The sequence below is a fragment of the Chiloscyllium punctatum genome, chromosome 22 (assembly GCF_047496795.1).
Source record: "Chiloscyllium punctatum isolate Juve2018m chromosome 22, sChiPun1.3, whole genome shotgun sequence".
In the NCBI taxonomy this organism is placed as follows: domain Eukaryota; kingdom Metazoa; phylum Chordata; class Chondrichthyes; order Orectolobiformes; family Hemiscylliidae; genus Chiloscyllium; species Chiloscyllium punctatum.
This window is the reverse complement of record NC_092760.1, coordinates 51,910,018-51,923,028: the sequence shown is the minus strand read 5'-3', so window position 1 is coordinate 51,923,028 and position 13,011 is coordinate 51,910,018. Positions and strand designations below refer to the sequence as shown.

At 38.9% G+C, this 13,011-nt stretch overlaps 1 protein-coding gene across 9 annotated transcripts in view; it reads right to left on the bottom strand.

The window, feature by feature from the left end:
* scube2 (signal peptide, CUB domain, EGF-like 2) overlaps positions 1-13,011 on the bottom strand; it is a 159,321-nt gene that overhangs the window by 61,789 nt on the left and 84,521 nt on the right. For 8 of the 9 annotated variants that reach the window (XM_072592294.1, XM_072592301.1, XM_072592293.1 and 5 more), the window contains 3 exons: positions 12,496-12,612; positions 9,504-9,626; positions 6,474-6,590 (listed from right to left, as the gene is read on the bottom strand). In XM_072592294.1, the coding sequence (XP_072448395.1) occupies positions 6,474-6,590; positions 9,504-9,626; positions 12,496-12,612 (357 nt within the window). The remainder of the gene's footprint in view (positions 1-6,473; positions 6,591-9,503; positions 9,627-12,495; positions 12,613-13,011) is intronic. The other variant, XM_072592298.1, reaches the window with a different exon arrangement.

Here is a 13,011-nt window from a genome sequence, read left to right as displayed (position 1 = left end):
GTACACCCTGCCTTATAGCGCAATGGTCTGTCATGAGAAGCTGAACATACGATATGTTGATCATACAGGATTCCCAAGTATTTCAGGCAAATTAGCAGTTTACTCGAACTCTGAAATGTTGAATGCTAGTCAATGATGGAATAGCTCTTCTCAACCTATTGCCATCACAAGAGACTTCACTACACAACATTGGGATATCATATGCTGATTGAAGTCTTAAAACGACCTAACCATAGCACTGTGAGATATTAGTACACAGTCTCAATGTTGCCTTTTCCCTGTCATTGGGACCCATAAAGTATAGTTACTTGAAAACAGGATCACAAATTCCAAACATACAATCACGTGAATAAGAAAATATTGATTCAGTCATAACCAGGTCCATATCTCCTTTGCATTTAAGTGGGAGCTGCTTGCTATTTCAAGATGCATAATTAAAGGAAGCCGAAACTCAGCTCATTCGTCTGAGAAGCAAGCTTCAGTTAGGTTCTGGCTTCTCATACTTCATGGTGCATAGCTCTATGATGATGTTTTAGGTGGCCTTCCTGATCAACATCCTGATCCTGTTCCTCCTCTTCAGAAAATTTCTTTGATCCCCCATTTCCTCTGCATCCAGGACATCCCCTTTGTTGGTTCCAGTTGTGAAACACCCAGCATGTTCCAATGATGCTTTCTGGGCTATATTGTAAGGCTTTGCCGAAGTAGTCTTAACATTGAAACCTCATCTTTAGGAGGCCTGAATTCTGATCCACCATGTCCTGGTGGAAGCATGACTGGTGGGTACAGTCTATAACACCCTATACCGAGGGGAAGCCAGCAATGGTGGAGAAGCCCATTGCTCAGGCTCCTTGTCATGGGAGAAGAACATGAACATGAGTAAATGGCATCAGTGGCATCTGGATGCATTATGGGTCAAGGTTTGGAAGAAGCACATAGCTGCTTCTTGAAACAAGCCACAGACATAAAAAAGCAAGGTAGCTGTAATCTTGATTGCCACAGTGATGAGATGGCCACCTCATCCTTCTATGTGTAAGCCCTGCTTCAGCAGATAACACAGTTTGGTGATGATGGCCTGGAGCATATTCTATCTGTGCCTACACTGTACGTCCAAGAGCTGCAGATAATGACAATAAGGCCGTAAGATACAAGGCTGTATAATTCTCTCAACAATGCTTATTGATGATGTTGCAATTTCTTTCTCCTGTACTGTTGTCTTGAAGTGATGCCATTAATATTCAACGCGTAGCAACCAAATTATTCATCATTTCTGCCAACTAAGGTCCATGTCACAGGCTAGTTATCCAGTGACCCAACAAATATTCTGGGGACCTGGGTCCACAGATGCTAGATCTGCTGAGCTTTTCCAGCAATTTCTGTTTTTGTTTAATATTCTGGGGATCCATTTTCAAATCCCGCTATGGCAGATCATCAGATTTCAATTCTATAAAAAATCTGGAATTAAGAGTCTAATGATGACCATGAAACAATTGTCAATACAGGGCGGCACAATGGCTCAGTGGTTAGCACTGCTGCCTCATCGCGCCAGGGACTCAGATTCGTTTCCAACCTTGGACAACTGTCTGTCTGGAGTTCGTACATTGTCCCTGTGTCTGCATAGGTTTCCTCCGGTTTCCTCCCACAATCTAAAGATGAATTGGCCATGTTAAATTGCCCATAGTATTCAGGGATGTGTGGGTTTGGTGCATTAGTCAGGCAAAATGTAGGGGATTGGTATGGGTTGGATACTCTTTGGAGAGTCGGTGTGGACCTGTTGGACCAAATGGCCTGTTTCCACATTGTTGGGATTGTATGAATTGATGTAAAATCTACCTACATCACCTAATGTCCTTTACAGAAGGAAATCTGCTGTCTTTAATCCATCTAGCCCACAAGTGACTCCAAATCCACAACAATGTGGTTGACTCTTCACTGTCCTCTGGGGAATTAGAGATGAGTTTGCCTAGTAAGTGACATGCACATCCCATGAATGAACCAATTTTACCAAAGTTACTCTGAGGTATGCAACTTTACCAAATGTGCGGTACATATCCCAATGTTCTTGCTACATTGGGAAATTGAATTCTTGCAGTACCCCATGATAGCTCACCCCTCCCAAACGAAGGCACCCTTAAACATCGTATAATATCTTTGCATATTTAGTGTTAAACATGTGAGTGTGGTATCTCCAAAGCACTGGATTCCAGTGTTAGCTACATAATGTGTTTCAGAAATGTCAAGCCCAGGTGACACTTTTAAGTTAGCATTTGATTTCATTTGCTAAGCTAACATGACAAGGAGGCAATTCGTGTGGACTACGTAATGATTGCGATTGCTTACAACCATAATTCTAATGTTCTATCTTGGGCAATAAATAACCTTCCGATGAAATGTAATTTGACGGCAGGTGGGTGGCATTTCATAATCAGTGGATGCATGATCATACAATTGCCAGCAGGAAAGCTTCAAAACAAAAGCAGAGAGTATTAGAGAAACACAGCAGATCTGGCAGCATCTGGTGACAGAAAAACAGAGTTAACATTTTGAGTCCAGAGACGCTTCGTTGGAACTGGCAATAGCTGGGAAACTCTTTCCCAATATATCACCATTCAGACAGTAAGCCGCCTACCTGTGTTTGCTATCAAAGTGGATAACCTCACATGTATCCAATTGTACTGCATCTGCCAAGTGATTGCGCACTTACTTATCTTGTTCAACTCACACTGAAACTTCTCTGTGTCCACCTCACAGCATACTTTCCCACCCAGCTTTGTGTCATCTGCAAACCTAGAGATTTGACATCATATAAAAATGATAAAGTTTTCTCATCTAAATCATTAATATATATTGTGAATAGCTGGGGTCCAAGCACTGAGCCCTGTGGTATCCCATGAGTCACTGCCCCTCCACTCAGAAAAAGATTTATTTCCTGTCTGCTGGCTAAGTAATTTCAATACACAACCTCCAGTCCCATGTGCCTTATTTTCAAATGCTAATCTCTTATGTGAAACCTTTTCAAAATCCTTCTGAAAATCCAAGTTGATGCTGACCAATCTCGTTGTTATCTTCCAAGTGCTCTGCTATTATATCTTTTATGATGTATTCTCACATTTTTCCCACCACCAGTGTCAAGCTAACTGGTCTAATTTTCTCACTACCTCCCTTATTAAATAATGTAGTTACAAAAGGGTTCTCTCCAATCCACAGGAACTGCTCCACAGTCTCTAAAAGTTTGGAAAATGACCACTAGCACAACTACTAAGGGGCACTTCCTGAAGTACTCCAAATTAATGTTGTCAGGCCATGGGATTTATCTGTCTGCAATCCCATTAGTTGCCCCAGTAGCATTTCCCTATAAATACTCAATTCCTCCTTCCCATTAGACCCTGTGATACCTCATAATTTAGGAATGTTATTTGTGTCTATCTTTGAGAAGATAAAACTTATATATGTATTTACTTGGACTACCATCTCTTTGTCTCCATCTGACTGTAGGGGACCTATATTCGCCTTTAATAATCTTTTTCTCACCATACACCTACAGAGGCTTTTACTATCAGTTTGTATGTTCCCTATTAACTTATACTCATGCTTTATTTTCCCTTTTTAATCTTGCTCTTTATCTCCCTTTGCTGGAATCGGTCCCCAGTCCTTGAGTCCAACGCTTTTTTTTTGCCAATCTGTATTCTTCTTCCTGGATTTAATACTATGATTTTCCTTGTTAAGCATGGGGTGGCCACATTTCCTGTTTTATTTTTATATATCAGACTGGAATGAATAACTTTTACACCATGCACACACTGTTTAAATGTTTGCCATTGCCTATCTTTAGTAACACTTTCCAATTTATGACAACTAACCCTCGCCTCATACAATCACAATTTCGTTTATTCAAATTCAGGACCCTAGTCTCAGAAATAGCTACATCACTGTCCAGCTTAATGAGTGATTCTATCCTTTTGTGGTCATTTTTCCCTTGGGGTCTGTGCCAATGAGTTTGTCAACTACTCTTTCTGCTGTGTGTCTCTCCATCTTCACTAAAAAGCAATGCAAGCCACAGTGACCGACAGCCTATAACTTAGCACTGAAAAGTTTGTGCAATAAAATGAAATGCAAACCACAGAGGCTGGCATCTAAACTATGTGCAAAATGAGTGAGTACTAAGAAATTAATCTAATGAAAGACTTCAGTAAGGCATTCAACAAGCTTCCTCATGGTAGACTGTTCAGTAAGGTTAGATCACATGGAATACAGGGAGAACTAACCATTTGGTTACAGAACTGGCTCAAAGGTAGAAGAAAGGAGGTCATGGTGGAGGGTTGTTTTCAGACTGGAGAACTGTGACCAGTGGTATGCCACAGGGTCAGTGCTGGGTCAACTGCTTTTGGTCATTTATCTAAATGGATTTGGATGTAAACATGGGAGGTTTGATTACTAAGTTTGCAGATGACACCAAAATTGGAGGTGTAGTGAACAGTGAACAAAGTTACCTCAGAGTACAATGGGACCTTGATCAGATGGGTCAATAAGCTGAAAAGTGACAGATGGAGTTCAATTTAGATAAATGTGAGGTGCTGCATTTTGGAAAGGCAAATCAGAGCAGGACTTATACGCTTAATGGTAAGGTTCTGGGGAATGTTACTGAACAAAGAGACCTTGGAGTGCAGGCTCAAAGCTCTTTGAAAATGGAGTCACAGATAGACAGGATAATGAAGACGACATTTGGTAATGCTTTCCTTTATTGGTCAGAGCATTGAGTATAGGAGTTGGGAGGTCATGTTGTGGCTGTACAGGACATTGGTTAGGGGCATGGATAGTGTAAATAGACAAGGTATGTTCCCTGGAGTGGGGATGCCATGAATTACAGGTCATTGGTTTAAGATGAGAGGGGAAAGATTTAAAAGGGACTTAAGGGGAAAAGTTTACATGCAGAGGGTGGTGTGTGTATAGAATGAACTGTCAGAGATAATTGTGGAGGCTGGTACAATTACAATATTTAAAAGGCATCTGGATTGGTAGATGAATAGGAAAGGTTTAGAGTTTTATGGACCAAGTGCTGGGAAATGGGACCAGATTAGTTTAGGCTATCTGGTCAGCGTGGATGAGTTGGATGGAAGGTCTGTTTCCATGTTGTATATCTCTATGACTCTGTATCCTGCATAGATGAATGAAATAGGTGTGTGCTCCTGTGCACAAAGTGACTTGGCAAAATCATGTAAGTGATTGATGTTCCTGACTTCCTAAGTGAAGTTCTGAAAGATTTAAGTGGTATGAGAGTTGGACCGAGAGCAAGTGTGATGGTGTAATGAAGCTGAACTCTCTATCAACTTGCGTGGATGAAGGATGTGGGGAGATAGAGTCAATAGAGCATGCAGGGATATTATGATGATGACAAAGTTGGATGAAGGCCCACGACGGGAAACGGTGAGCTGTCAGATAACCACTCTGACTTTTGTGTTGGAAACTTGCGCCGTTCTGTTTCTCAGAGGATAGAATTGGAAACTGCACAGAAATTAAGCAAATTGGGCGATTAGTGAGATCTAAACACATTGAAACAAGGTAGTCACCAATCTTTAGTGAGGCTCTGAACTGGCATTAAGACGTTAAATGAAAATCAGAAAATCTTTCTAAATGGTGGAATTCTGATTTTTAAAAATTTTCCGCTAACTTCCTATCTTCTCACCAATGCCCACGGCACTCAAAGGAATGGAAATTACTACCCTTGGTCTCAATACCCCTCAATTCGGGAGTGAATTATGTTCAGTCCAAGGTCCTGAAATTTATTTTCATTTGATGATTTTTGTTACAAAGTCTTCACTAATGAACTTCTGACGATTACACGATGAGATTTAGTCATGCTGTTTAAATGGTTGCGTAGCCAGCTTTAAATGTCTAATAGGCTAATACATGAAGAGGACCCGTTTTGTGAAGGACAATGGCCCTTGCCCATAGTTTAGTATGAGTTGCTTAAACCAAGATAAAGGAAGAGAAACAAGAAAGGAAAAAAGACAAGGAAAATACTAAACTTCAGTGGCATAGAAGTAAGTGTCCTAACACATCATGATATGATATAACACCAACTCAACCCACAAAGGATGAATGATCTCAGCTGAATCACCCAGAAGAGTTCCAAGCTAGAGAGACAAGTGTTTTTGCACTGTAAAAAGCAAATCAGAGTAATGACTCCTCCTGCTAATTCTTGTATACCTATAATTTAATAATAGAATAATAGAACAGTGTCAACCAACAAAATTATAGCCCATTCTCAGCCTGAGAAAATGCAGAGCACGGTTGACTTCAGGAAGGTGAGATGGGTAAAGTAACAACTTTATTTAATATAAACAATTAATCACAAACCCCCATGCCATTTCTGTATTTTTTCCTAACTTGTACTTTAATTGTTAAAATGTTGTAAAATATTGAAATGAAAATATGCACTCAGAAGAATATATTGTGAAATACTCATCTTAACATACCTCCACAATGAATCAGTCCATACAGAGTATATCCCTTTTTACAAACACATTCAAAATGTCCTGGGTAGTTGATACAAATGTGATCACATGCTCTTTCAAAGAAGCATTCATCAACATCTACAATTGAAAAAAATACATACTGTGGATATTAATTAATTACTGATGAACCATAGAAACTAACAAACAATAAAAAGAGAAACTCATCATCCCTGGTCAGCTGTGTCAGTAAATGTTTCATATTATTTTATATTTAATGCGCCGAGGGTTTCACTGGCTAGGGCAACATTTATTGCCCATTCTAATTGCCCTGGAGAAGGTGATGAAAAGTTACTTTCTTGAACCCCGACATTCCACATATTGTATGAATATTATGAAATATTACTGTGCCACTAATGTTTCCAACAAGGTCCTAAAATCCTTACACTGACACTGCTTTCACCTGAAAATGACAGCTCATGCGTTATAGATCTGATTATACTCATAAGTGGCTCTAGGCATGTTCAAATCAACATCTTACTGGTGTATGGGGATTAGCAAAACACAAACAGTATGAAATTGGTTACAGAAGGGACAGTGGAGAATTGGCTGCTCATTTCACAGCCTGCCTAATACGATCATAGAGTGATAGAGATGTATAGTACAGAAACAGATTCATCAGTCCAACTCATAATTGTACCAGCCTCCACCACTTCCTCCATCACATCATTTTATACATGCACCACCCCCTGCATGAAAAGGTTGGCCCTTAGATCCTTTGGAAATCTTGCCCCTCTCATCCTCAACCTATGTCCTCTAGTTCTGGACTCCCCGACCCCAAGGAAAAGGACTTGCCTATTTACCACATCCATGCTCCTCATGATTTTATAAACCTCTGTAAGGTCACGTCCTGGCCTCCAACACTCCAGGGAACCAGCCCCATCCTATTCAGCCTCTCCCTCTACCTCAGACCGTCCTTGCAAACCTTTTCTGAACCCTTTCAAGTTTCACAACATCCTTCCTATAGCAGGGAGACTTGAATTTCAGATAGTAGTCCAGAAGTTGCCTAACCAACAACCACAACCACAACATGACCTCCCAACTCCTATACTCAATGCACTTACCAATAAAGGCAAGTGTACCAAAAGCCTTTTTCACTATCCTCTTGACCACTTTCACGGAACTATGGACCTGCACTCCAAGGTCTCTTTGTTCAGCAATACTCCCCAAGATCTTACCATTTAGGTGTATAAGTCCTGCCTTGATTTGCCTTTCCAAAATGCAGTACCTTGCATTTATCTAAATTAAACTCCATCTGCCACTCCTCGGCCTACTGACGCATCTGATCAAAATCCTGTTATATGCTGAGGTAACTTTCATCGCTGTCCACCACACCTCCAATTTTTGTGTCATCTGCAAACTTACTAACTATACCCCTTATGTTCACATCAAAATAATTTATATAAATGACAAGAAGCAGTGGACCCAGCACCGATCCTTGTGGCACACCATTGGTCACAGGCCTCCAGTCTGAAAAGCAACTGTCTGTCTTCTACCTTTGAGCCAGTTCTGTATCCAAATGGCTAGTTCCACTATATTCCATGTGATCTAACCTTACTAACCAATCTACCTGGGGAGCCTTATCGAACGCCTTACTGTAAGTCCATATAGATCACGTCCACTGTTTGCCCTCATCAGTCCTCTTTGTTACTTCTTCAAAAAACTCAATCTAGATACTGAGACACAACTTCCTACACACAAAACTATGTTGCTTTTTAAAATACATCAGTCTTGCCTTTTCAAATACATGTAAATCCTGTCCTTCAGGATTCCCTCCAACAACGTGCCCACCACCGAGATCAGGCTCACCAGTCTGTAGTTCCCTGGCTATTCCTTACCACCTATCTTAAATAGTGGCACCACAATAGCCAACTTCCCAGTGTTCTGGCACCTTACCTGTGGTTATCAATGACAAATATCTCAGCTATGGGCCCAGCAATCAGTTCCCTATCTTCCCACAGAGTTCTCGGGTACACCTGATCAGGTCCTGGGGATTTATCCAACTTTATGCATTTTAAGCCATCCAGGATCACCTCCTCTGTAATATGGTCATTTGTTTTATTTTATTATTTGTTTTATCAAAGACTTGCCATTACATGTCATGCAAAATAAACTGACAATACACATTCACACATTTTGGATTAATTCTTTCAAGACCAATTTCACCCCGTGAGACTTTTGATTAGGCGATTGGCTGATTTCAATAAACAAACAGTTGCCCTAATTTTACTAATTACACTTTCCCATTCAAGCCGCAGTATTTTCAAAGATAAGCAAAATCTCATTTGTAGTTCCTGAAAACTCCGAGCAAATAGATCCATTAAAAAGGTGGCTGCCAGTTACTAACCTATTCTAGTCAACCAACAGTTCAGCTTCTTAAATTATATTGGCACTTATTTATAAATGATTACAATATGTCAGCAATTAATATTTATTGGCAATGTTTTTAGATTTACAGAACTAGTATGTATATAACTGACTTTAAAATTGATTTTGCAGACAACTCCTTTGCCTGTTGGTGATAAGCAAAGCTGAAGTAGTCTGTAATTATTTTTCAAGATGGAAGAATGTAGGACACTCAATTAATACAGATAAATTGAATCCAAGTATGGAATTTAAAGCATTTATTAAGGAAAAAAACTTTTAAACCCAGGCTTAGCTGTTATATTGCAATTCATAAAAACAAATCATTATTTGAAATGTAAACTGCTTGAGAGGAGAATATTTTTACACAGTGTCACTTCAAAGCAGTGCTGCATAGATCATCAGAGGCAGAACCGGGACTGCTACCTGTGAGGCAACCCTCAGAGATCAATAGAGAATTGTGTGCAGGTAGCATCTATAACTCTGGGGAATTAATAATCTCAATTATCAAAGCATTGCAGCAACGCTATGTAAGCAACATTTTAGCCACCTATCTGTAGATGAATATCCTTAATCTGTAAAACCTAAGCAACAAACGTGTTCATTGAATAATCCGCAACATAAACCAACCTTGGCAGGTTCTTTCATCTGTTAAGAGTTTGTAGCCTTTCTTACAGCTGCAGCCAAAACTGCCAATAGTATTCTTGCAGAAGTGATCACAATCACCATTATTATTTAAGCATTCATCAATATCTGTAAAATAACAATTGTAGATCGTTACTGCTTTTAAATTCCACATTTTTAAGTTACCTGAGAAAAGCTGTTTAAAGTGGTGCATTTTAAGAGGATGGATGGGCAAGCATATATAGACTAAATGGAGTAAAGCAGTAGAGACACCAAAGAACAGGAGATAGACTGAGGGGTCCAGGCATACAAATACTTGAAAATAGCAACAGAGGAACAGGAGTAGGCCATTCAACCCCTTGAGCCTGTTCTGCCATTCAATTAAATCGTGGCAGATCTGATAATCCTCTGCTCCACCTTTTCTGCCTTTCCCCATAATCCTTGACTCCTTTACAGATTAAAAATCTTGATGATCCAGCGTAGTGAGCCTTCTGGGGTGAGGAATTCCACAAATTCACTATCCACTGAGAGAAGAAATTCCTCCTCACCTCTGTTTTAAATGCGAGACTCCTTATTCTAAGATTATGCCCTCTGCCTAGATTACCCCAGATCCTTTCTGCATCCAACCTGTCAAGTTCTCAAGAATCTTATGTTTAAATAAGAGCACCTCTCATTCTTATAAACTCTAAGGCCCAACCTACTCAACCTCTGCTCATAAGACAGTCCCTCAATACCTGGGATCAGCTTAATGAAATTTCTCTGGACTGCCTCCAGAGAAATTCTCTTGGATAAGGGGACCAAAATTGTTCATAGATCCCAGATGTGGTCTAACTAGTTCCTTGTACAGTATTAACATGACCTCACTAATTTTAAATTCCATTCCCTTTAACTCAAAGACCAACAATCCGTTTGCCTTCCATATTACCTGCTGATCTTGTATGCTAGCCTTTTTTAGATTTATACATGAGGACTCCCAAATTATCCAGTTATTAATTAGTCTTCAGAATGCTGACTTTATTTAATCTGTTCAAGTGTTCAAACACTCAAATTCATTGGATTTTTGAAATGAAAAGTTATCTAGTTACATTTTTCCCCTGAATTATTGGAAACGCATTTATAACTTGACATTTCAAAGGCGTAATTCCCAAATCTAGCTTTGGATATAATTATCCAAATGACTCATGTCTGCAATTCCCTCACCTATTTAATTTAATATCCTGGAGTGAAAACCATCAGGTCCAAGATATTTTTAATCTTAATTTTTTTTTCTATTATTGTGGTTTCTTGTATTTATCTTATTTACAAATCAGATTTGTTGAATCATTTATTCTTACTTAGACAAAAGGTTGAATTTGGAATCGCTATTAAAAGGCAGTGTCAGAAGGCAAATTACAAATTTTAAAATGGAAGTAAATGATTTCTTTATATTTATTCACGGGACATGGGCACTGCTGGCTGGCCAGCATTTACTGCCTGTCCTTAGTTACCCTTGAGATGGTGGATGGTGAGTGATTTGGAAGGGAACTTGCAGGTGGTAGTGTTCTCATGGATCTGCTGCCCTTGTTCTTCTAGATAGAAGTAATCATGGGTTTGGAATGTGCTGTCTGAGGATCTTTGGCGAATTTCTGCAGTGCATCTTGTAGATAGTGCACACTGCTGCTACTGAGCATTGGTTTTGGAAAGAGTGGATGCTTGTGGATGTGATACCAATCAAGTGGGCTGCTTTGTCCTGAATAGTATCAAGCTTCTTGAGTGTTGTTAGAGCTGCACGCTTTTGGGGAAGTCAGAGTATTTCATTGCACTCCTGACTTGTGCTTATTGTTATCAAGATATAAGGGGTACTGTACCTTTAAGAGAATTGAAGGACTTAGCAAGCACACAGAGTGCTAGAGAATTTACAATGTAACATTTGGTCCAAGCTGGCAGCACCTGGGTTGCCATGAGAAAAAAATCAAATTCAGCCAGTTTAAATTATGCCCCCAAGATACTAAACTCCAATCCGGTTTGAATTTAGTATTTTAACAATATTAAAACCAATGAAATGATCTGATGCTTTGGGGTATAAGACCGGAAAAAATTGAACAGTTGGAGGAGAACTGCCAAGCCACCAACATATGCAGACTGCACAGAGAATAGCTCTCTTAAAGTTATCTTTATCTATCAATGGCCTGTGAAACAGAAATCCCTAAGAAGAAGAAATGAAGACAGAGTAAGATACAAACAGAAGATTCAACAACTGGCTGGTTTTGATGTTTGAATTTTTCTCTAAATCTTAATCGGGGTTTTATTGGACTAGTATCGTAGAGGGGAAGGTAAAAGATAGGTTTAGATAAATAAGTTGTAAGTAGTTGTTAGTTAATTATTCTCTGTTAGACTTCAAAAAATTAAAGTTGTTACTTTTTACTTTAAATAGTGAATTTTGGGATCGTTCTTTGTCTCTCAAAATTTAACAGATTACAGCACGGGTTAAATCAACTGTGTTGCACGTTTAAATTAACGTGGGTGGGGAGGGGTTTACCCTGTGTTATAACTGTTGAATTTCAAAACTAGCCGGCTGTCAAGTCTTCTCTTTGTGTCTTCCTCTGTCTTTCTTTTCTTCTTCTTAGTGATTTCTGTTTCACAGATCATTGCCAAAATAATATCGTCAAAAGACTTTGCGGAGTCAAAAGGTGTGTTACACTATTTTTATCCTATGACCTACTTTTGTAGCCATTGTGTTTATGTAGTTTATTTGCTTTTCAACAAGAAAAGCAAAAATCACCAAACTGCTGTTTTTTTAATACTCAAACAGGAATATATTCCTGGTCACGACTGTCATAGCTGACAGCATCAAAAGTCATAAAACTGACATTACATTTAATAAGAAAACTTACATTAACAGGTATATCACAAAAAGTCAACAAAGAATTTTAAATATTGAAGAACATCAAAATATTATAATCACTAAATATGTCAAACTACCTTCTCCATACAGAAGTCATTAAAGTTGATATCTAACCTTTACAAGTCTTCCCATCCGGTTGCAGTGTGAATCCTACAGGACAGCTGCACCGAACACCAGTAGAAGTATCTTTACAGGTACGATCACAGCCACCATTGTTAACTGCACATGTTTCTATAGATGGAATAAAAATTACTTGCAACCCAAGTTTCATTCTTACATTTTTACCATTTCAATTCATTGAAATATCACTGTGAACTTAAGATAAAATTCACATTAAATTGTAAAAAGTTAGTTCAAAACAACAAATTGTTGTTAATTTATGAAAGATAAAGGTAGAAACACTGAGTGATGCTTTTGCACAGAGTTCAATTTAATGATAAAATATCTGCAATTTAACGTAATATTATACAATATTTATAGTACAGAAACAGGCCATTTGATCAAATAGGTCCATGCCAATGTTCACACTCCTTGTGAGCTTTCTCTCACCATTCTTCAATTAACCCCATCAATCTGTCCTTCTTTTTTTTTCTCCTTCATGTATTTATCCAGATTCTTTTTTTCAAATGA